Here is a 25127-nt window from a genome sequence, read left to right as displayed (position 1 = left end):
GTTGCAGAGGTGGAAAATTTTATTTTAGTTTCATTGATGGAGGTTTTTTCTTTGAGTTTTTTTTTAAAGAATTTTGATTTAGGGAGCAGTATTTTCCACAAGCATGCACTAAAACATTTTATTGTATGCTATTAGCAGCGCCTACTAAAACCTGGCCACCAGCTCTCCCCAATCTCCACCAGCTGAACCATTTTGAAAATGGCGCCAGCAGGCCAGGAGCCTGTAGGTGTTTCTGCCACCAATACACCACCAGGGATATCAAGTAAGGTTTTGAGAGATTCCCAGAGGAAAAGAAGTCTGAAGAGGGGAAGAGGTTGGGGCTTCCATCCTATGGGGGTGGGCCCAAATGGATTTTTTTTTTTTTTTACTTTTAACTGCTAAAAGGTGTAGCAGAGGGGTTGGGACAGATAGGTTCCACTAGATCCCCTAGAGATTTTTGGATTCAGGGCTTGTGGGAATGAGGGGCCTCCATGGTGCACTGCTATGCCAGGAAACATGTGGAAAACTACCGTGCTACCACATTTAGTAAATCCTGAGGTAGTTTTCCCTGCAGTAAACGTAATGCAGTTTAGTTAAACGGCCCCTTAAAGAGCATGCAAAAGGAAAGTGTACACTTTTTCTAAGACACACAGGTCATCTTTTAGATGTCAGTTTTCCTAAGTCCTGATTTTGCATCAGTTGAGTCCAAACTTTAAATAAAGTCATACTTTCTCTCTCATGCACAAACTCAAAAGTAGGATCCTCAAAGTCCTTTCACTTAAGAAAAACATGAGGAGCAAGGCTGGAAAAATCGTGGGTATAAGAATGCCTGATACCTAAAATTTGGCCTGAGGCATCTGCACCCGGGAGAGGAGCATTGGGCAGCAGTTAGAAAAGGAATCGGCCTAGGCCAGAGTTGGGGCACAAGTTGCAGTAGGTAGTCAGAAGATGGGAGCTGGGCCTGGCAAAAGCTGAGTTTTGTCGGAAAGCAGGAGATGCGGCATTAAAAGTGGACGTGGTCCAAGAAGAGAGCGGCCTCAGCAGGTTGGAGGGCATGGGAGGGAAGAGGAGAGAAAGGCTGGGAGTAGGCCAAAGAAAGTTACAACAAAATGCAAATGAAAAGATGGAGAAAACAAGACTAAAAAAGGCTACAACATTTAAAAAAAAAACTCTAAAGAAATGCTTTACCCTGGCTCCAAAAAAATGTGGGCTGGAGCCCAAGTTTTCCCAAAATATGTTCACCTCTGATAAATGTCATTAGCAAACCTCTGATAAATGTCATTAGCAAAAAAGGAAATATCTTTTGCAAACCTAAAAAAATCCATAATATCTGTACCTCAATACTGTTCTTTTTTTGCTTTATTAGTAAAATGATTGTTTTATAAGTTCTCACTTTCTTCTCCACAGAATTCTTTGACGATTTCTCAGAGGGCCGAGAATGCGTCAACTGTGGAGCGATGTCCACACCACTGTGGAGGAGGGATGGCACCGGCCATTACCTGTGCAATGCATGTGGCCTGTACCACAAGATGAATGGCATCAATCGACCCTTGATCAAGCCCCAGAGAAGGCTGGTGAGGAGGCACTTTTGCAATCTCAGGCATTGAGAGTTTGGGCTCTTGAATTAACTGCATCACACTCTTTGTCCTTCTACTAAAAAAGGAACAATCTCAGGATGCCTGAGTCAGCACATTCTAATCAAAAACACTCCAGCCAGTGACTCCCTTTTTGTTGAAGGCTCTCTGTTTGATACTACTTGTTTAGTTTTCAAACAAACATATTCAACCCCACGTAGCCATACAAGTACAGACTTAACTGGCTAAGAGGTGTTGCTTGAATATTTAGACATGTTCAGCGGCTGCCACTTAGCCAAATAAGTATTTATCCAGCTAATTAGTTATCCGGCTAAGTGGTGGACAGAATGGGGGTATTTTGGGGCGTGGCTACTTACCCCTCTAACGGGCCGATACAGTAAAGTCCGCTCTCCTGTGCGCGCAATTCAGTATTCAAATTAGGGCCGGTGGTAGAAAGAGATAAAAAGAGGCGCTAGGGAGCCTCTTTTTGCCGGCAAAAATGAGCATCCGGTTTTCGAGCCGCTGGCCGACTTCAAATTTCTTTTTTTTTTTTTTAACTTTTTGTAACTTTCGGGACCTCCGACTTAATATCACCATGATATTAAGTCGGAGGGTGCTCAGAAAAGCAGTCTTTACTGCTTTTCTGTGCACATTCCCAGTGCCCAGAGAAATTAGCGCCTACCTTTGGGTAGGCGCTACGTTTGGGTAGGCGCTAATTTCTGAAAGTAAAATGTGCGGCTTGGCTGCACATTTTCCTTTCTGAAATCGCGTGGGCATAACTAATAGGGCCATCAACATACATTTGCATGTTGCGGGCGCTATTAGGTTCGGGGGGGGGGTTGGATGCGCGTTTGACCCCTTACTGAATAAGGGGTAATGCTAGCGCGTCGAAAACGTGCGTCCAATCGCGGGTTAACAGTGCGCACTGTACTGTATCTGCCTATAATTTAGTTAGCCTATAATCAGCTAAGTTAGCGGATAAGGCTAAATTAGTCAGATAAGTTAAACCTGCCACTGAGCAGGCCTAAAGCTAGCCAGATAAAGTTATCTGGCTAAGTCTTGGATAGTTAGATACATTTAGCGGTGCAACCATATCACTAACTATCCCGGACAAATTAGCCGGATAAGTTTATCCAGCTAACTTGCTCAGCTGGATAATGACCTCTTTGTCCTCAGTCAGTTCCATGGGCCTGACTTACAAAAGGATTTTACTATGGACATAAATATATGGCAAAACCTCTTATAGATCAGATGCTGAGCCCTGAAGGTTTTAGCCTTAAGAATAAACCAAAGAAACTTGTCCAAAAATAACAAAGTAAATCAGAAAGCCCTATAATGTTCTGGGTGTCAAGGCATCTTCCCGCTGGATACTATTAACTCAGTAGCATGAAGAAAAATGGTACATACACTGCAAGAACAGGAATTAAATCAGGGTAAATTTAAGTCAAAAAGATTTCCTAGCGTGTAGCCAAATGGACTCAGGACCAATGGGTTATATGCTTCCCTTCTAGCAGATGGAGATGGAGTCATGTTTCAAAGCTAACGTCACCCTAAATACACCCCTGCAGTGACTTCAGCCCTTCAGTATCTCTCCCTCTCCTAGCAGATGTGGATGTGCTTTCCCTATGGGGATCGCTGTACCCTTTAGAAGAGGAAATTCTACTTTCTCCAATTTAAAAGATTGAACCCTGCTTTCCTGCGGTGATGCCTAAGGTCCCACCCCCAGTTGAGAATTCCTGAGGTGATTACTGAAATCCCTCAGAGGTGTGCCTTGGTCTGGTAGCCGGTTTCTGGCATGGACTTTGCTGCTGAAGCAGCTGAAATGCAGCAGGTGCAGGAAGCCGAGCGCGGCAGTGACAGCCAAAGCCCTCTCCCCCCACAGCCAGAGATTGTCTCTGTACTCAGCCGGTAAGCGCTGAGCCCAAGTAAAAAAAAAAAAAAAAAAAGGATTCCTCCCGATTCAGAGACATTGGAGGGGTTCGGTAAGACTTCCTCCGGTCTCCCTGTTCGGCGTGCCGTACGGACGTTGTTCCCAATCCTGTTGGTGTAAAGAGAAGTGGGCTTCGAAGCGTGTTGAGTGGCCCCCTGTGAGCTAGGCCCCGCTTTAGGCTCTGTAGGCACACAGCATGGTAGGCCACGGCAGCGCCATCTTGTGCGTCCTCCATTGCCCAACATGGAGCATTGGTATGCGCAGTGCATGCCAACTTTGTACACGCGCTGTGCTCAAAATGCCATGCATACATACATGCACTACTTTCTAGGCACAGAGTTTAGATAAAGCCAGGTGCACAGGCTGTACGTGCACCTTGCTGCAGCCTGCATAGGTGCCCGAAACCTGTGCACACACATTTTTTTAAGCGCAAGCCGGCTGAACGTGCGGCTACCGTCCCTAGCTCCGTTCTCTCTACGCTGCTTGTCATAATAGGGCTACACAGTCTGACCTGTGAGGAAGCCCAGGGAGAGATGGCCTCCCCACACTTTATTAAGCCAGGCTCCTCCTAATCAGAGGATGGGTCGGCCACAATTTTACCCTGGATCTGAGTAATCCCAGAGATGGGTCTTCCATGGGAGAGGGAAATCCAGCAGCACCTACCCCAGTACTTCCTGGGCTAGGCATGGGCCCAGCTGCCTTCACGTGGGTGGAATTTTTTCAAGGCCTTAAAGCCTTCGTACAGGCGCAGTCTGTTTCACTTGCCCCTGTCTGGACATAACCCCAGCCAGTAAGGCAGGCCTCGAGACATGCCTCGCCTCACCTGGACAGCACGGACAAAGAAGGGGATGCAGATTCCTTGGAAGATGGGGAAATCCCTCTGGGTTTAGAACCATATCGGACCATGAATTGCCGGCCCTGGTTTCCCAGACTTTGAAGATGCTGGGAGTTCCTGGGGCGGACTCTATGACGGAACCAAAGAAGAATTCCATTATGGTTTCTCTACAGAAAGCCTCTTGCTATTTTCTAGCTTCCAGGAGAAAGCTATCCAGGAGTTGATTGACCTAGAATGGGACGTCCCTGAAGCGAGTTTTGAAAGGTGGACGAGCATTAGAAGCTCTATACCCACTGGATCCGGCGGCAAGAGAACGTCTGCATTTCCCTAAAGTGGATACGCTGGTCTGCGCCGTTTCGAAGCAAACAACAATCCCAGTGCAGTGGCCTTGAAGGATGCACAAGATAGGCGGATGGAGTCCATCCTTACACCAGCCTTTGACGCAATAGCAATGCCCTTACAGATTGCTTCTTGTTGTGCACTGGTAGCTTATTCGTATCTGCTCCTCTCTCGGGAGGTGGATGACTCAGGGACGAATTCCAGAGAGGTTTTGGAACCCATTGCTTCCTTTTTAGCTGACACGGGCTCTGACCTAGTCCATACCTTGGCCAGAGGAGTGGCTTCAGTGGTAGCGGCCAGAAGACAGCTATGGCTGTGAAATTGGTCAGCAGATGCAATCTCTAAGGCAAACCTCACAAAGATGCCCTTTAAGGGATCACTCCTCTTTGGAAGCAAATTTGAAAGCGGCCAGAAAACCCAAGGAGAAAAGTTCTTTTTGCCCCATCCTGGACCTCAGAATGTCAACCAACATCTGCGAGTAATTCATTTCTGTATGGAAACTCTGCACTCTGTGATAATGGCCATACAACTGTGGAATGTCTGCAGGACCGATAAAGAGGCACTCTGGAACATACACCGCCTGGAAGCCCGGGCAGTCAGACTGGCATGTCTACAATTCAGTGACATACTCCAGGGGCAAGCGGTCCATGTAATGTTGGACAACACAACAATGGTAGCCTACATCAACCGCCAGGGGGGAACCAAGAGCCTGCAATTGTCAAAGGAGCTAGATCTCCTTATGGAATGGATGGAAACGCAACTACAGATGATCTCGGCCTCCCACATCGCAGTCAGAGCAGACTTTCTAAGCAGGGAGATTCTGGATCCAGGAGAATGGGCGTTGTCGGCCAAAGCCTTTCAGCTGGTGGTAGATCACTGGGGACTCCCATCCATCAACCTACTGGCCGCATCTCACAATGCGAAGGTTCCCCGATTCTTCAGTCGCAGAAGAGATCAGTGGGCTCTGGGGATCGATGCTCTCGTTCAGACCTGGTCAAAAGAGGATTTGCTATACGCCTTTCCTCCGTGGACCCTGCTGGGTAGGGTCATTCACAGAATCGAGTGCCATAGGGGATTATTCCTACTAGTAGCCCCAGATTGGCCCAGGCATCCGTGGTATGTGGACATGTGGAGATTCCTGGTGGAGACCCCCCCTCCCCCCGTGCTTCCCACCACACAGGGACCTGCTTCAGCAGGGGCTGGTCATTCACGAGGATCCATCTCGATACTTATGGTTTGGCCCTTGAGAGGGCTCACCTAATGAAGCGAGGATATTCGGCAACAGTAATTGCCACCTTACTCTGTGTGCAGAAGTTCTCTACATCCTTAGTGTATGTGTGGGTCTGGAGAGTATCCGAGGCCTGTTGAGAGGTATGTGGTGTTTCCCCTTGGACGGTCAAAATCCCACTAATTCTGGAATTTTTAAAGGACAGCTTGAATCCAGGTTTGACCCTTAACTCCTTGAAGGTCCAGGTAGCGGCTCCCTCCTGTTTCAGGGGCGAGGTGAATGGAATCCGCCTGTCGGCTCATCCAGACATGGATAAAGCACCTCCGGCCGCCCCTATGGTGGCCAGTACCATTGTGGAATCTTAATCTAGTATTGGACTTTTTTGCAGGGCCATCTTTTCGACTGCAACGCAGTCTTTCCTTGTGCTTGTTAACCCTGAAAACGGTGTTCCTGGTGGCTATATGCTTGGCTTGTCACATCTCTGAACTATAGGCGTTGTCGTGTCAGGAACCATTCCTCCAGATGACTCCATTAATTTCTGTTTATTTTGAGAAATGCTGTGAAGATCTTATTGTAAGCAGCGCTATTTACTTTTTGTAAACCAATGTGATATTTTAGTTTGAATGTCAGTATATAAAAATAAATAAATAAATAAATAAACTCCAGGAGCATTACAACTTTGTACCATTCTATCCTTCTTGCCCATGGTAGTCTCGGAGTTTCATTTGAATCAGTCCATCTCGTTGCCATCCCTAGATAGGCACAAGGACGTGGAAGAATACTGCCTCCTCCACCATTTAAATGTCAGTAGGCTTTTGGTGTGGTATCTGGAAGTTTCAGAACCGGTCCGCAAGATGGACCCACTTGTTTGTTCTTCATGGTGGAAGGAGGCAGGGCAAACTAGCTTCGTGGGCTACTATAGCTTGCTGTATCAAGGAGGTAGTCACGGGAGCCTATGTGGAGGCAGGAAAGCCATTACCCTTTCAAATTAAAGCTCATTCCACTAGGGCTCAGGCAGTCTCCTGGGCAGAAGTTAGACTGTTGTCTCCTGTTGACATCTGCCGAGCAGTGACGTGGTCCTCCTTACACACCTTCTCCAGGTTCTATTGCCTGGATGTTCAGGCCCGAGAGGACGCAGCCTTTGCGAGGGTGGTGTTAACTGGACCGCGGACAGCCTCCTGCCCCGATCAGGAGTAGCTTTTGTACATCCCAATGTTCCTGAGTCCATCTGGCTACACGCTAGGAAATGGAGAAATTACTTACCTGATAATTTAGTTTTCCTTAGTGTAGCCAGATGGACTCAGCATCCCACCCATGGCTGCTCAAGAACGGTGTCAAGAAATCGCCCATGATATGAATATCGATTCCAAGAGATTACGGGTAAACCGTTGCCCAATCCCTAGATCAGGGCATCTATAATCTTGCTGGGATTCAGCATTTATGTTTGGTTGAGTCCAGTTATGGTTGTCCGATTTTTAGTTGAGTTGGTTTTAATTTAGTTTTTTCAATAGTATGTCCACATACTAGAGAATGCTGAAGGGCTGAGGTCACTGCAGGGGTGTACCTAGGGTGATATCAGCTTTGAAACCTGACTGTCTCCATCTGCTGGCAGTGGAGCATATAACCCATTGGTCCTGAGTCCATCTGTCTACACTAAGGAAAACGAAATTATCAGGTAAGTAATTTCTCCGTATCTGCAAACTGAGGTCCTTTCACCAGTGAAAAATGTTTTCATATCTCTATTGCACAGAACCTTTGAATCATTCCTACCTGTTTCTTGCCTGTACAGGGATTGCTAAGGCATTCTTGCCTGTTCAACTGCAGCTGATCAAGCTCACAGTAAATGCTGGAATGGCTCAAAATGCTACACTGTGGGATGCTATTTTCCCCACATCACAATCACAAATATCTACTGTGCCCAGAAGGAAGAATCATGGCATTTCTAGAAATTCAAAATCTTTAGTTATAGCATTCAATATAAATGCACACTGCAAGCTTGTGTTGTAAGAAATCATACCTCTAATGGTGTGGAATAGAAAAGCATTTATTAATCTACAAAAGATTGCCTTGTGTTATTGTTGGCACAAAAAAAAAATAAAATATGCAAGGTTATAGAAAAGGAGTGAAGCAGGACACTTCAGTGCAGATGTTTGGTCAAGGCCCCCAGTTTTCTGCAGCAGCTCAGAGACAGAATCTGCAGCACAGGTTTTAAGATATAGCCTGAACTTTTTGTACTGCTTAATATGCAAAAGAGCCACTTTTATTAAAAATCTGTGCATTTTTAAATGTTTCCCAATTTTTATTTTCCCTTTCACTATTTTCCTTTTAATTTCCTTTTTCTTGCCTTTTCTTTCTCCTTCTTTTCCACCCTCTTCCAAAACAGCATGTCTCTACTTGTACCTGCCACTATTTTCCTCTCACCTCCTTGCATCCTCCGTCTCTCCTATCTTCCACTTTTTGATCCCCTCTTCCTCAGTTTATCCTTTGTGCTTCCCTCTCCAGTCTCTCTAGCGTTCCTCCCATTTTCATCTCCAGTCCTACTTCCCTACCTCTTCCACTCCTGCCCTTCTTTTCCTCTCTGTAACTCCTCCCTCTCCTCTGAATTTCCTCCCTAGTTGCATGTTCCATCCATCTTCTCCTTTCCTTCATTCCATCCTCTCTACCCCTCATATAACTTTTCTTTCTCTCCCTCCATCTTCTCCTTTTCACAGAGGTCCATCTCACCCTCTCCCTCAACCTCTATGCATCTTTGTTTACTTGGTGCCATCACGCCATCCTTCTTTCTGCTCCATGATGCTCTGTTCACTGATGCTGAGCAATGTCATGCCAACAATATTGTCCCATTTTTTTTGCAATTTACAGTTAGAACAGGAAATAGCTTTGGACTATTCATCTCAGCTTTTTTTTTTTTTTTTAATTCTTTATCACTTTTCTAATACATATTGTATTGTAAAGTATTACAGGTAACATGTTACATTACATTAGAAGAAACAATTTACATCTCATTAAACAAACAATTTGAAAATTATATTCTAATGTAGTAACCAGTTCTCATTATAATTAAGTCCTAGGGGGTATACTTCAAGGAGAATTTAGGAAATTATTTTCTAAACAAAGCTTAACCTGATAACGGTGCTGTTCTACTTTAACCTATACTCCCTGATTCTCTATGGTATTTTGAGGGGAAAAAGAGTCCAAGTAAGCCCTCAGCTGCTCTGGAGAAAAAAAAATATATATCAGATTCATTTTTTATGATACATTTGCAGGGGTAGCGTAATAAAAAGGTAGTCCCAAAAGATATCACCTCCTGTCTCATATTTAGGAAACCCTTGCGTCTTTCCTGTGTGATCTTTGATATTTCCGGAAACATATGAACCTTACTGCCATGGAACAAAGCAATTAAATTTTTAAAGTAACATACCATCAATTTACTTATATCCTGTTTTGATATTAAGGAAACTTAACAAAATGGGGAAATCAATAACTTCTATGGCAGAGGATTTGAGAAAGTCTGTCAGGTTTTGAAAATCATTTGGAGGAGCAGCCTGCTCATTTATACGATTTTGAGCGTCATCTCAGCTTTAGTGAGCCAAGAAACATTGCTGGCACAGGGTCCAGCAGCAGCTGCAGTGAGGGAAAGGCATGCCAGGTCGGCAAAGAATCGCAGCATGGAAAGGTGGGACCAGCAGCTGGACTCTATGGGAAGTGGCATATTCTGAGAATCGAAGGAGACTGGAGACCCAGGTCTTGTCCCAACATACCTTTCACCCCCTCCTCCAATCACATTCCATCCTTTCCCCTTCTAGTCACATCCCTTGCTATCCCTCCATCCTCACATGCTGACTCCCACAGGTTCTCTTGGTGCCAGATTCAGCCACATTATGCCAACACAGTTTAGGGCCTCTAAATACAAATCTAAATTGAAGTTTTACATTTTTTGGTAATGCTATGGGGTCTCTTAAACTTGAGATTAGGGCCTCAGTATCTCTTAATCTGGTCTTGGTTCTCCCCTACCCCCTCAGCCTATAGCCATGGTTCAACTAAGCCACTTGAAGCCAACAAGAACTTGGCTTTCACAGTGAAACAAAAAGTTACTGTTGAGGTTGCATGTGAGCAGCAGCTCAGATATGGGAAAGTAATGAGAAAGAGAGGGAGATGCGGGAATCCAAAAAGAAGAGAGAATGAGATCTGATAGAGAAGAGGTACAGTGGCAGATGAATAGAAAGTACACCCAGGTTACCAACTTTATATTTGTTGCCCCCTCTCTAGGTCAAGCATTTAAAGGGCATGGCCCCTTTAAGTCCCCCTCAGTCTTCCATGGCTGTTGGATGCCAGGTCAGTTCCACAGGACAACCTCGTGGAAGGGGCCTGGGAAACAGGTTATGTCCTGCGGGATGGAAGAGGAAAGGTGAAGGAGAGAGGTGCAGTGTGGCCCAGAGGGGGGAGGATTTTGAAGAAGGCATGGGAAAAGCACAGAGGATCCCTATTTGTAAAAAAAGGAAAAAAAAGTGAAGAGTCAACAGAAAAATGTATTAGCGGCCGAGTCTGGCAGGCTGCAAGAAGAGCAAAGCCTGGAAGTCCTAGTGGAAACGCAGGTGTTTACATAGCCAGATCTGTCATAAGGCTTATGCACTCATAGTGGTGACTGGGTCGGTGCAGAGGGTTAGTGGTGGTTGAGTACTGTCTGGAAAGACCACATTGATCTAGGGCTCTGGATGTTTAGGTAACTGCTGTGCTGATGGTGGCTGTTTGGATTATCGTGGGACCCTGTAGTAGGAAATAAGAGGGAAGGGGTAATGGGTGTGAACTAAAAAAAATGGACTCTTTCATGTTTAGCTACCCAGCAGACTGGAGCACAAAGGAAGATGACAAAAGCTGTCTCGGATAAGGAGCGATATGTTCCAGGTGGTCACGCTCCCCGGCTTACAGGCGTAGGCAGGAACAACAAGAGTGTGGTGTTCCAGGGAAGGCAGCATGATTGGGTGATAGGAGGTGGCAGTGGTAGAGTTTTCTGTTTTCCCATGATTCTGTAGAGCACAGCATAGCTGATTCTGTGGCTAAAGGCACATTCGGTGGCATTTGCCATGGCTTCACAGGAAATCAGAGGTCCTAGACATAGTTCAACTAACAAATTTATAGTGGTTTCAGTATAATTTCTCAGTTTATTATATCTCTCTCACATTTCAAATGCTTTTTCAAAGCACCTGCAGTGTTTTTGCCAAAATTAGCAAGCCAGGTGAACAAAATTATATTCCTAGTTTTTGCTCTGTATGTTACATTGCTCGGGATAGCAAGGTCTTATCTGTGAGGCATTTATTCTTAATTCTAGCCCCCTCTAGTGGACAAAATATTATTAGAACAAGATTGAAAACTACTGCTCATCCTCCATAAACAGATGCTGCTATGTTGCATTAGTAAAGTATGTGTTCAGAGGGGATGGGATGAAGACAGGGATAGCCCTCAGTAAAACCTGTTTGGGATCAGAGAAGCATTTGGGAGAAAGAAAAGTTAATCAATCTGGTAAATTAAAACTATGAAGCCTAAAGTATGCTCCAGTTTTATGCCAGGTTGCTTACAGTTTAATTTTGAGCTCTCAGAGGTGTAGGGCTTTGATCACATGGAGAAGAGAAAGGAAGCAGGACCTTCAGATTCACAGCGCTCTGTTCTTAACTACTACCTAAAATGGTCAGGAACCTTGAAACTTGGTTGTAAGTAGAAGTGATATATGAAATATTTTAAATGCATCATCTGAAAACTAATGGGGGTGGCACGATTAGAAAGCTTTGAATAAGTCTTGTCATGCTTGTGGTATAACTCTTGGTCAAAATGAGAAATTCATACCATCATTATGTGGCTCCTTTCTTTTTTTTTTTCTCTTACAGTCAGCTTCCCGTCGCATTGGACTATCATGTGCTAACTGTCATACAACAACCACCACACTGTGGCGCAGGAACGCAGAGGGTGAGCCGGTCTGTAACGCCTGTGGGCTATACATGAAGCTACATGGGGTAATGAGCCTTTGTCACACGCACTTCTAATAGCATGGAACTTGGACAGACTGTCATGCATTTAGATTGAGGCTGACAGTTCTTATTAACTGGAAATAGACAAGCGAGCAAGACAAAAACCTGAGAAGCAAAACTGAGCAGCAGGTGTGCAGAACCAAGAGACAAGCATCATAGGGAGCATTCAGTTCTTTAACTCTGTCCACAGAAAGAATAAACCACAATCCAACAGTGCTCACAGTATCTTTCCCAGTATCTTCAAAGTTGCGTTGAACTTGAGTTGAATGTTCTAGGGTACTTGTAAATTAGGAAGAGAACTTACACAATTGAACCACTATATTGTTGTTGCTCTTTCTTGTCTCTTCTCTTATTCATGGCTAGAAAGACAAACCAAAGTCAGGGTGAGGCCTTTAGATAGGCCCAAACCCAGACTAACTTGAGATTAGAAGAATCCAAATACTGAATTTGGAGCCGGATTCAATATGCTTTTTTTTTCCCCCATAGACACAGAATGGGAAAAATGCTTTTAATAAATCAGGCTCTTAATTTGGCTTTGAACAGAAAGTCGATGCAAGACATTCCAGGATGTCTTAGAATGTTAATATCTCAGATATACTGAAGGCACTGCACGTGGCCTGTGGCAAAGGGACTGTCGAAGTGTGAGGTGGGCAAGACCCCATACTCTGGAATGCCTTAGTACTGTTTTTAAAATATTCTAAGCTAAATTGAATTCCCAGACTCCTGAGGGAAGTGAATTATAAAACCATAGGTGCTGCTTATTGTTGCTGCATGCATATTATTTAGCCTTTTCCCCTGATAAATTTCAGAAAAACAATTGTTGCATACAGCCACTAATTTCAGTTAGATTTAATTAATTTGAGAAACTGAAGTGGCTCATAGTGCTGAGCCAGTCTTCCTGTTGCACTGCTGCTGAGGCTCCGTCGCTGCAGTTTGCATGTCTGTGCCACTGCCCAAAGGCTGCAAATATTGGCCACAGTGGTGGGTATGCTGTCCTAAACTGCTGAAAGTTTGGTTGAAACCAGTCAAAATGCTTAAAAAAAAATAATAATAATAGTAAGGCATAACTATTTAGGGGTGACATAAAGTTTTAGAGATTTTCAGTTTCCAGAGTTTACTACCCTGACACTGTCCCTTTCAAACAGGTGGAAGCAATGAATGAATGTTAATGATCAGTACAGAAAACTCTCCCAGGATGCTAATAATTTATATTGAGTGGACTGCAGGTGGGAGAAATAGTGGGGTAGATTTTAAAACATGCGCGCGGGCGTACATGTGCGCGTGCTACCCGGAGCGCACACATGTACGCCCAATTTTATAACATGCGCGCGCATGTTATAAAATCGGGGGTTGGTGCGCACAAGGGGGTGCACAATTGTGCACCTTGCGCGCGCTGAGCCGCGCTGCCTTCCCCCCTTCCCTACCCCCCACCCCACCTTCCCTTCTCTCCCCCCGCCCTTTCTCCCCTACATTTTTCTTTTTTTTTTTGGTTGTAAAACTTACTTCGGCCCTGGGGCCGAAGTAAGTTGCATGCGCCGGCCAACTGCCAGCGCGTGATCCCCAGCCCAGCAGCAAATGGCCACTGTGCCGGGAGCCTCTGACCTCATCCCGCCCCCTGGACCGCCTCTCCCTGCCTTTTTGCAAGCCCCAGGACTTACACGCGTCCCGGGGGCTTTACGCACATCGCGGGGCCTTTTGAAAATAGGCCCGGCGCACGTAACCTTTTGAAAATCTGCCCCAGTATTTTTGTTGAAGATAGATTTGGTATAAACAAAGATGCAAGTAAATTAAGAGACACAGAGTTGATCTGTCAATAGGCCATTGCTCTGTCTGAACTAGGAAAGCTTTTTATTTTCTGATGCCTCAGTTCCCTCCTGCACTTTTTGTACTTTCAGTTCAATCAGAGCCAGGGCTAGGTTCTGGCCCTTCATTCACAACTGCCTGGGTGGGTTCCCCTAATTTACACCCCCTCCCAACTCACTCAGTAAGGGATTGCGCAACAGTCATTGGCCGGCAGGGATCATGTGTCAGGGCTCCGTCAGGAACCCTACAATCATGGGCTCTAGGTCTGGCCACCAGATGTCAGCATTGCACAAGGACTATAATTCCCTCCCCTCCTGGGGCTGTGAATACTACCCCCGCCCCCAAGAATCCACAGCCCAAGCTAACCTGAAAAGCAAAAGACCTCGATTCACTAAGCCCTAAAACTGCAACTCAGATCAACTATCGCAGTGCACTGAATAAAGGCTCGCACTCTTCCTACACCCTATAAAAATGCATGGCCTCGCTAACAGGCCGATACAGTACTCCTTATACGTAAGGGGTAATAGCGCGTCGAAAACGCGCAGCCAATCGCGGGCTAACAGTGCACTCTGTGCAGCCAAGCCGCACATTTTACTTTCAGAAATTAACGCCTGCTGGCACCGGGAAAGTGTACAGAAAAGCAGAAAAAACTGCTTTTCTGTACACTCTCCAACTTAATATCATAGCGATATTAAGTCGGAGGCCCCAAAATTAAAAAAAAAAGTTAAATGTGCCCGCGGCCCGGAAGACGGACGCTCAATTATGCCGGCGTCCGTTTTCCGAACCCGTGGCTGTCAGCGAGCTCGAGAACCGACGCCGGCAAAATTGAGCGTCAGCTGTCAAACTCGCTGACAGCTGCCACTCCGGGCCAAAAGGAGGCGCTAGGGACCCGCTAGTGTCCCTAGCACCTCTTTTTACCGCGGACCCTCATTTAAATACTGGATCGCGCGCCCAGAAAAGTGGCCTGGGCGCACGTTGGTAGAGCGGGCGCTCGCCTCGGAGTGCCGGCTCTCCTGCCGATTTTACTGTATCGGCCTGTAAATGAAAAGGGTTATAAATGGGCAAGCAATTATTAAAAAGAGGTAAAAATAGATCCAACTCAAAGTTAATGTTGGTAGAAAGGTGAACTTTCACTTAGCAGATGCCAGGGGTAATTTTGTAGCATCGTGCATAAGTTAGCCACCAAAGGTTTTCAAAGGAGGATTATGCGGGTTGGTCCGCTTTGAAAATCATCTCACCAGATTTACCCGCACAAATGGAAGCAATTGATGTGACCGGTGTGCGCATTTGCCAGCTACAATGTGTGCAGAATTTCTTTCTTTTAGATTTACATCCCTACTTTTAGAAATGAAAAGGTCTGCATGCAAGTCCCAACCCACCCCCAACCCTTCCCCTGTGAACGGGTAATGTAACACACGTACAGGAGGTAGGCATGTAAGTTTGCCCACCTGTCAGGTGGATGATTAAGTAAAAGAACATTTCTGCGCATCAAATGCTGCAGATACTCCTTTGAAACCCTCCTAAAGGACAATTTCCAAAGCAGTTTGTGTGGGCAAATTGTGTTTTGCCCAAGTAAATTGGCCTTCTGTAAACTGCCTTCCCTTGCTGAGGCTCAGAGTTATGCGGGTTTAGGAGCAGTTTGATGAGGCATTCGCGGTGGCGTTTCCAGTTTAGGGAAGGAAAAATCACACAGATTGCATTTTCAAAATCGATTCAGATTGTTTTCCACAAAATAAGTACCTTTACAAAAAGCAGGCACAAATGTCTTGAGGATAGTTTATAAAATCCCTCAAAAATTCTAATTCCAAGTTTCAGAGCAAAAGTACGAGCATCCTCTTTTCAAGATTCATGCAAGGTCTGTGGGTAAAAAGGACCTATGCGCTTTGTCCCAATGCAGAATGGTTGAAAATTACCTCACTTTTATCTTACGGATGGGCCATATGGTCTTTTTCTGCCATCATCTTTCTATGCTTCTACATATATTATATAAAACTGCTCAACTACGATGTAGTTTTAAAGTTCTGCCTTCATTCTGAAATTAATAAATCGAACTGTACCACCATTCCCTGCCCAGCCTCCAAAAGCGGAGGCGGTTGTTGCATATTGACACCACAAAAAAGCAAACCACACTTTCATCAGCCATGCAAGAGTTCATTACAGTAGAGAGAGTTCAGCAGGATTCTCCACGATGATGAGAGGGTACCTGGCTTTACCAGCAGATTTGCTCCGATTGATCTAGTGGTGCATCATGACGTGTCATGCAATTATGCTGGATACATTTTTCTCAGCTGTAAATTTCAACATGTTGTTTACATAGAAAATGAAAACAGTCCTTCCCCCTTTGCAGGTACCAAGACCACTAGCAATGAAGAAAGAGGGAATTCAGACCAGGAAACGTAAACCGAAGAACCTCAATAAACCAAAGACACCTACAGGTGAGTGCTGTGAAGAGGCAGCTCAATGAGCAGGACATGTCGCAAAGATCAACCTTCAGAATCAAACTAATAGGGCCATTCATCAAAATGCGTTATGGCGTTAACGCCATAACGCATGCGCTAAGAACAGTAACGTATGGCATGAATGCAAATTTTTGGGACAGGCGGGATTTAGTGAAATGAGGGGCAATATCGCACGGTTTTAACACCGGAAATAACTACAACTTTTTTCCTGGCGTTAGGCTCTCTCTCTCAGCGAAAAATAGGGATAATCACAGGGTGCGATAAGTTTACCGCACCATAATTCTAAAATTTCCCTCAGCACGCAGGCGTTATCAATGCGTTATTAACGCATTTTGATGAATCTAGGGGTAAGATTGGAATTGCACTCTACAGTACATATCCACTAAAACCTATCCAGTCACTATTCAAAGGGGTTTGTCTAGATATCTGAGTTAGCCTCTTGCCCCTGATTTGCATGGGAGGGGGGAAAGGGGGATGTAGGGGGAATAAAGAAAGAGCTAGAGGAGAGTGGGGAGAAGGGGAAGAGATGGAGTTTGATTGGCTTGCCCTCCCCAACCAAAAAGGTGTTCTGCTACCCCTGCTACCAAGCCTTAAAACACCAATATGCTTCCTATTGGGAAAACAGAACAATCTGGAGTGCCTCAGATCCCTACCCAGAAACTACATGCTATCAGAATAATCACCCTAGTCACACACACAGAACACAGACCCTCACCCAATACAGAATAAGGGATCGCAAATTAGAAATAGAAATATGCAGACAAAAAACTGTCTTCTTTGCAATCTAGCTTCATCCCCTTCCTGTTCCTTGTAGGCATGAAGGAGGGAGGAACAAGAGGCAAGGAGGGGCAGTGAAACTCTTCTGTGCTTTCTATTGTGTTCTGTCTGCTTCAGGTTCACAAGCTGGCCCCCTCCTGTTCTTTGCATGCTACCTGGCAGGGGTGAGGCTGAAACAGAAAGCAGTGGGCTGTTCTCTGCTGCCTGAGATTCAGGGAACTGACCAATATAGTCATCAGGGCACAGCCTTGTATAATTTAAACAACAAGTCACATGCTATGCTCATAGGTAAAGCAGCCTTGCAGGTAACAGCCCCCTTGGGCCTGATGCCTAGGGCAGCCACCATTACCCCTACAACCCCCCCCCCCCGTCTTAAATCCGGCACAGCATATGGTTATAGGTGCCAAATTGCCTGGCTATGGCTCTGGGAGGAAGTAACAGAAGGAAAATATATGGAGCTGTGAGTGAATGCCTTAGGTTTCATGTTATACCCCCAGCTCAGTGCCATGAAACAGATTACAGAATGTTGCAGACTCATGGATCTCCAGAGGACTTCGCAACTTAGTGTGCCATCTGGAAAAACAGCTCCTGCTATGAAGGAAAAGGGGTCACATTCAATGTCTTGGACAAAACAGTCCACAAATTACGAGTTATGGTCCAAAACAAAAAAATTGTTTTACCCTACGACAAATCGAAGGTTCAGCAGTACAAAACAATAGTTTTCCCAGTAATAGCATCCCCCAAAATAAATCAGTCACAGCCCTTATTTAGTCTACAACCTCAAAATGCCTCTCCTCAGGAACCTCAGGTAAAACAGTGGCAAGAGTCTTTGGCCTTCCCTTTACTCCTAAAGGGTTTCTCATCGTTCAGATACACCCTCAGGCCTCAGGAACCCACTTTCCACGTTCAACAGCATCAAATACCTGGTTGTGCATCCAGTATTCCAGCCAAGCTTAAAGGTTTTCTTTTTCCTAGAGACCTGATTGAACCCCCATCTTGGAATTCTTCTCCAACCAGATGAAAATCCAAGATGCTCTTTCCTTAGCCAGAAGACAAATCACCTGCCCTCTCCTTTTCTGGAGGCTTCTGCAGTTCCACACAGTCTGCCTGTGTTTTATCTACTTTGAATATTTTTGTAGCAACTGCAAGTTTAATCACGTCACTTGCTGCTCCCCTTTTTTAGCTCATTAATGAATACAGTAAAACAATACCAAGGACAAATCCCTGGGGCAATCCACGATTCACCTTTCTCCACTGGGAGAACCTGACCATTTAGTCCTACGCTTTCTTTCCTATCTTTTAACCGGTTACCACTCCAGGGTAAGACATCACCTCCTATCCCATTGGCTTTTTAGTTTTCGTGAAAAGTCTGACATGAAGGATTTTATCGAATGCCTTCTGAAAATCCAGATACACTGTATTGATCGGGTCACCTTCACCCACATGCTTTTTCACACCTTCAAAGAATTCGGGCAGGTTAATAAGTCACCCCTTTGCTAAAGCCCTTGCTGGGTCTTCCTCATTAAGCTATGTTTATCTATATGACCGTTCATTTTGTTCTTGACAATAGCTTCTACCATGTGACCCGGCCCAGACAGCAGGTTTACCGGTCTATAGTTACTCAGGGCATCCTTGCAGCCCTTTATGGAAATTGGCATTATCTTTGCTATCCTCCAGTCCTTAAGTAGAGAAGTAGATCTGCCTGGAGCAGAGAGAGCAGAGCAAAGAAGGCCTTTTCTGAGCCCTTCTGCTCTTTATTGTCTGAGAAGGGGACAGGGGGCAACAGCACTATTAATGCCTAGAGGCGGTAAAACCTAAATTCAGCACAGATTTCCCTGTTTTTGTATAACAGAAATTGAGGAGCTATTAGGGTACATGGAGGAGGTAGCCTAGTAGTTAGAGCAGTGGAACTAAAACCAGGGATTCCAGTCCTACTAAGACTCCCTGTGACCTTGGGCAAATTGCTTCACCCTCCATTGCACTTGAGGTACAAGTTGAGCGGACTATTTATTAAGCTATGAAAATGAGTTTGTGCACAGTAAAATGCAAATAAATGTACAGAATTTGCAATTAGCTATATGTGCGCTTCGCTGGCTATTTCAGGTGCAACATAGTCATGGTAAATGAGTTGCATTGCACGCAGTTTAGTAAATCCTGCATGGAAATAAGTTGCAGTAAAATAGTATGAGGATGTACTATTTTACTTCAGGTTAGTAAATAGGCCCCCCTTAGACTATAAGCTATCTGAGGCAGGAACCTACCATCTGCACCCAATTGTAATTTGCCTTGAGCTAGGATTTGGAAGGGCAAGTAATTAAATCTAAAATCCAGATCTACACAACCCATCATTTGCCAGAGAATGGACTGCAAATACAATTACCAGGTTTCACTTACTATTTATTACTGCTCCTGTTAACAGGCAACACCAGATCGCGGGGAACGCAACCAATTCAGTAAATCACAAGGATTACAATTATGTCAGAAAGGTCACTGCTTGCTTAAACCTGAGATCAAGGTTAAGCATATCAATGAAAAAGGTTAAGCTGTTGTCAAAATATTCACACAGTGAGACATACTGTATGTCTGCCCTATATAAATTAATTCTTCTCCATGGTTTACCTTTCCTGGATGCAACCAGGTTGGCAAGGATTTCAAATGGTTTCAAATTTATCCACGCAGTGTACTTGTAATTTAATTAATATAGACCAACTGATTATTTTGCTTACATGGCTCATCTTGGAGGAGCTCCAGCTGGCTAAAAATTTAAAAAGCAAAATGTACAAATAAAATCCATTTTAGCTGTCTGAAGGAGTCATTCTAAAAGTTATCAAAGGTACTCTGAGTTGGATGAAGGGGAGAGAAAAGGGAACAATGCCTATGGGCACTAAACTTCCAATAGCTCCAAGTTTACAATACTGCTCTTGCTTTTTGTTTTGTTTTTTTTAGAAACTCATTTTAATGCAGCCTCTCTCCTAACTATGCCATTGCCAGAGCCCTGTTAAGTACTAGAGATGTGGTTCGTTTTTCGCCCTATTTAGGAAATTTAACGAAATTTCCTAATTCGTTTCTGTTTCGGAGTATCCGAAACACGACATAAACGCCGTTATTTCGGAGCCCCCGAAACCGGAAACAAAATTTTCCCCGCAATTCGGGGGAAAATTCGTTTTCGGGTTTGCCTGGGGAGAGGGGCAAAAATTATTTTTTTTAAATTAAAAACCACCCCAAATTTAAATTAATTATAATACACCACCCCCCGATCCCTCCCCAAGACTTACGAAGATCCCTGGTGGTCCAGCGGAGTCCCGGCTTCCATTTGCCATGCCCTCCGTGCCCTAGTTCGTGCCAGTGCAAGCCGCGCGCCAAAATGGTGCCGAATAGCCCGAACGACCATGTCACAGGGGCTTTCGGCGCTATTGGTCAGCCCCTGTCACATGGCCATCGGCGCCATCTTGTGCTCCTATCATGTGACAGGAGCTGACCAATGGCGCCGAAAGCCTCTGTGACATAGTATGGGCAAAGGCTATCGGCGCCATTTTGGTTACTGGCAGCCGAAAACGAAATCGCTTTCGGACCCTTGCTGGACCCCCAGGGATTATTGGCAAGCCTTGGGGGGGTCAGGAGCCCCCTCCTGACCCCCCCAAGGCTTGCCAATAATCCCTGGGGGTCCAGCAAGGGTCCGAAAGCGATTTCGTTTTCGGCTGCCAGTAACCAAAATGGCGCCGATAGCCTTTGCCCATACTATGTCACAGAGGCTTTCGGCGCCATTGGTCAGCTCCTGTCACATGATAGGAGCACAAGATGGCGCCGATGGCCATGTGACAGGGGCTGACCAATAGCGCCGAAAGCCCCTGTGACATGGTCGTTCGGGCTATTCGGCACCATTTTGGCGCGCGGCTTGCACTGGCACGAACTAGGGCACGGAGGGCATGGCAAATGGAAGCCGGGACTCCGCTGGACCACCAGGGATCTTTGTAAGTCTTGGGGAGGGATCGGGATGGGGGGGGGTTGTTATATATGTACGAAAATGCTTAAAATTGTTTTTAAATGCTTGGGGTGGGTTTTTTTTTTCGCTTCGTTACCGATTCGTTTTTCGGTCCGGTTTCGGGTTTCTCGTTTCGTTTTCGGGCAAACGAACCGAAAACGAAACGAGAAGACCCGAATTATACCACGAAGTATTCGAACCAAAAAACGACCCGGTAGAAAAAAACGAAGCACATCTCTATTAAGTACCACTTATTGGTTCTTTGTAGCTTCTGGCAGAAGGATATCATGTTCAGCTTTATGTGTAATAGAACACATTGAGAGTAATGACTTTCATCTTTTACACTTGAAAGAGCCTCTAAGGTTTATGTATCTTAAAAATGCTTGGAAGTGTTTGTAGCCCTACTGGAATTAGAGGGGACTTCCAACCCCAGCAAGAGCGTTCTGTCTCATTTCTTTTTTTCTACTCTTCTGATGAGTAAGGGCATCTTCTACAGCTTTACCGGAAGGATGTGTCAACATTTATTAAATTAACAATACAAGTACATAATGTACCATAGAAAGTAGCCATCTATAATTGTTGCTCTTTTGTAGGGTCAGCCACTAGCGAGAGTCTCACTCCTACCACCAGCTCCACCAACTCCAACACTAACATAGAGGACATGCGTCCTATAAAGACAGAACCAGGGCTCTCATCTCATTATGGACACTCGAGTGCCATTTCTCAGGTAAGGGTGGAGATGGAAAGATGGTTTTAAAATGGCGATTCCAACATATTTTAATTGCATTTTGAATCCATGGGTATGTTGTCTGATTGTCTTTGTTTTCTCTCTCATCTTGCTTAGGCATCATCAATTTCTGCACTCTCAGGGCATGGTTCTTCCATTCATCCTGCCCTCTCAAGCCTGAAGCTTTCACCACAAGGGCACCATTCTGCTCTGACCGCATCTCCACAAGCCAACTCTAAGCAAGACTCCTGGAACAGCCTGGTTTTAGCTTAAAGCCCTGGAAACACTATGACTGCATAAAAGTATAATCTCTCCTATGGACTTCAGACTCACCTAGAATATGACAATATTATATAAAGAAAAAAAATCAATCTTGTTTTCTTTCTTCTTGAGGATGTGATGCTATTCTGGAAGAAAACGTCTAACTGTTGAGACTTCCAATAAGCTGGAGGGTTTAAATTCTGACTAACAAAAAAAACCCATAATAAATTCAATAGAAACATAAAACAGTAATTCATTCAAAATATATTCCCCTTGATCTGAAAGTAATTTTATATTAACTTGTGCTATCTGTGAAACAGCACACATCAGAGCCCAAGAAGAGCTCCGATTTGAATGGCATGTTCTTCTCACGGAGCTACTGAATAGACAACGCCTCCAGTCTGTTTACCAAAGGCCCAATAGTGACCACACTAGGTTAGGCGGAGTCGGTCCCTTACAGTTGTTGGATATGTTTGGTTAGTTTAATTTTGTACAAAAAAGAATCTGTCCAGACATCTACAAAACATTTGCTGGCTTGGCTTTTAACTTATCCAATGGTCCTAGATCCTGACGAGTGTGCTTAATATTGACTTTTTCTTCAGAATCCAGGGAGCATTTCTAGAAAAATCAGCCTGTACTTGAACCTCATGAAGAGTATGTCCGAGACAAAAACCACATATCAAAGCTAATGTTTTCCTGAAGTAGGCTGGAAAGACTGAGTTGTGTTATGCCGTTGAGGAAGGAGGTTCTCGGATATCTCATGTAGCAATGGCCTAGACTGAGAAACAGCTCTGTGCAAACAGGATATTTATCTGGAATTTTAAAAAAATTGTTGCCATAAGTACAGAAATGAAACATACTCCTGAAAAGAGGGCCCTTCATTATTAATGCAACATACCCCCTAATTATATGCATCCGTATGGATTATCTCTGTTCATTTCTTTTCCATTCTTCTGCATATTTTGTTGCTATCCGTATCATTTATTTTTTTTTTTTTATGAAGAACTACACTTAATATACCTGGCTTCTTCTGCAGGCATCAAACCACATCTGGTGAGCGTGACCCTCACGAGCACACAAAAGGAACACAGTTGAATAGTTTGTTCAAAAACCATCATCAAGGATGTGACGCTTTGTCTCGTGGCTAACCAACCAAAATGTCATCCTGCACATGCCATGAAAATCTAGTTTTGGTCACATTACATTACTGTGCATTGTCTTCTGAGGAGAGTGGAAGGACAAACTTTAGTTCCCCTTAAGGAAGATATGACAGCTGCATGATACTGTTCTGGGAAAATGTAAAAAAAAGGCAAAGGGTGTGTTCAGATGGAACACTGTGACTGGAGCTTGTGCATCCCTCAAACTGCCGGACCTGAAATAAGGGAAGCTTAGAACGTGTCCATTTTAAAGGTGTGCTGAAATACTTTTTGGGGGTTTTTTGTTTTTTTAGTGTTTTCAACTGGCAGATATCTCTAACTCAGTAATTTTTGGTCCTTCCTGTCCACAGACCTTATGCATAGGGACCTTCATTTTCAGTTTTTATTTTCTTTTTTCTGGGAATTTCAATCTTAACAAAAACCAAGAAAAGTAGAAAAATTATTTTTTTACTGATTTTCCTCCTGTGCATTATAGCAAAGTCATTTTTCAAATGAATTTTTTTTTTTTTTGGTTATAACATTGAAGTTCCCAGGAAAAATAAAATAAAAACTAAAAACAAATAGGTCTCTCAATATGCAGAACAAAAATAATGGTAAGTTTAATATATTTAAAAAGTCATACTTCTCTGGCCAGTAAGAAATGACTCCATATATACTCAAGTCACCATATGACCTGAAGTTGTTAAGTTAGTATATGGCCATATCCAGATGCAAAACATAAGAAATCATTTTGTAGCAGTAGGAATGGCTAAACTGAGGCATGCATGTGTTGCCTTTATCTCCAGTACTGCAAACATTGGGTTATTTTACACAATCCCTTTCTGCTAAAGGCATCCTTTATTATTAGCAATTTAAAAAAACAAACAAAAACAAAAAAACACGAATCACCACATTAGAGAAATGACTCTTGGGGGTATGAAAATTTTCCCCCATTAGAATGAGGGAAACTTTAATAAATTAAACCCTTCTTAGGTCGGTGATGTAATGACCCACTGCTTCTGAGGACAAACCTGTGTCTATGCTGCAAACAGCAGAAGAACTGGAAAGTTAAATCCTAACCATGTTCTTCAGCAACACCCCCTGCTAGGCCTCTGCAAAGCCCGACATCCAACAGACCAACAATTGTTTTTCTCTTTGTGAAAGTGCAATGCATTCTTATCGCTGTTACTTAGTTTGGCCAAAATCATTACATACCGGTAATTAGAACAATTATCCAACCGAAAGAATTGAAATGTGTCTTGATTAGAAGAGCAAATGAAGTTCAGAGGGGCTTAGAGGGCAACTTTCAAAGTACCCGCTGCCTTTTGGTCAATTTTTAAAGGAAATCTTTCCCATTGAAGATTGGGGCAGAAAATATGCACGCTATAGAGGCGGGGACTTTCTCCAGTGAAAATATGTGCATATTCACATCAATGAGTAAGTGATAACCCCCTCCCCAACTGCGCCATTTATGCTCACCCTCTCTGCTTGTAAATGTGTGTGCTGGCACTATGCATGTACTTCAACAGGCAGAGAGGTTAAGCAGTTCTCAAAAAGCCTATTTCTGCATATAAAACCCATGTGAAATGTGTCCTCTAAATGTTGATTTGAGTCTTGTTAATCTTTCTGAAATCCTGTGAGTTGGCTTTGCTGTGGTGCCCCATATCCCTCGGTTAATGTTCTAAACTCTGAGAAGTCCCTCAGGACACAACAGTTATTTCTGAGAGCAAACCCAGCTGTAATTTGAAAGATGTAAAAATTTTATTAGGCATATGGATACTAGTACACATAACTTCTACACCTCTGGAACTTATAGAAATAAAGCTTCTTTGTTGAACTTAAGTGCAAATGAATTATTGTGAAAATGCAGCTAAAAAATTGGTGGGTAAACAGAACACGATATGAATGGAAAATGATGGATCAAAGAATACAGTAAGAAAAATGTTTAAGGAAATTGATCACTGAATTATGTTGACAACACTATAGAACCCCAGAAAGGATTAAGAACATAAGAACATAAGAAAATGCCTTACTGGGTCAGACCAAGGGTCCATCAAGCCCAGCATCCTGTTTC

At 44.1% G+C, this 25127-nt stretch overlaps 1 protein-coding gene across 1 annotated transcript in view; it reads left to right on the top strand.

The window, feature by feature from the left end:
• The window catches only part of GATA4 (GATA binding protein 4), a 108645-nt gene extending 83755 nt beyond the window's left edge, over positions 1–24890 (top strand). The window contains 5 exon segments of the mRNA XM_029596140.1: positions 1387–1553; positions 11768–11893; positions 16059–16146; positions 21523–21656; positions 21774–24890. Of these exon segments, the coding sequence (XP_029452000.1) occupies positions 1387–1553; positions 11768–11893; positions 16059–16146; positions 21523–21656; positions 21774–21929 (671 nt within the window). The 3' untranslated portion in view covers positions 21930–24890.
• Positions 24891–25127: the final 237 nt, after the last annotated feature.

This window comes from Rhinatrema bivittatum, chromosome 3 (genome assembly GCF_901001135.1).
Source record: "Rhinatrema bivittatum chromosome 3, aRhiBiv1.1, whole genome shotgun sequence".
NCBI lineage: Eukaryota > Metazoa > Chordata > Amphibia > Gymnophiona > Rhinatrematidae > Rhinatrema > Rhinatrema bivittatum.
Note: the sequence above shows the minus strand (reverse complement) of the source record. Positions and strands in the feature narration are given on the sequence as shown.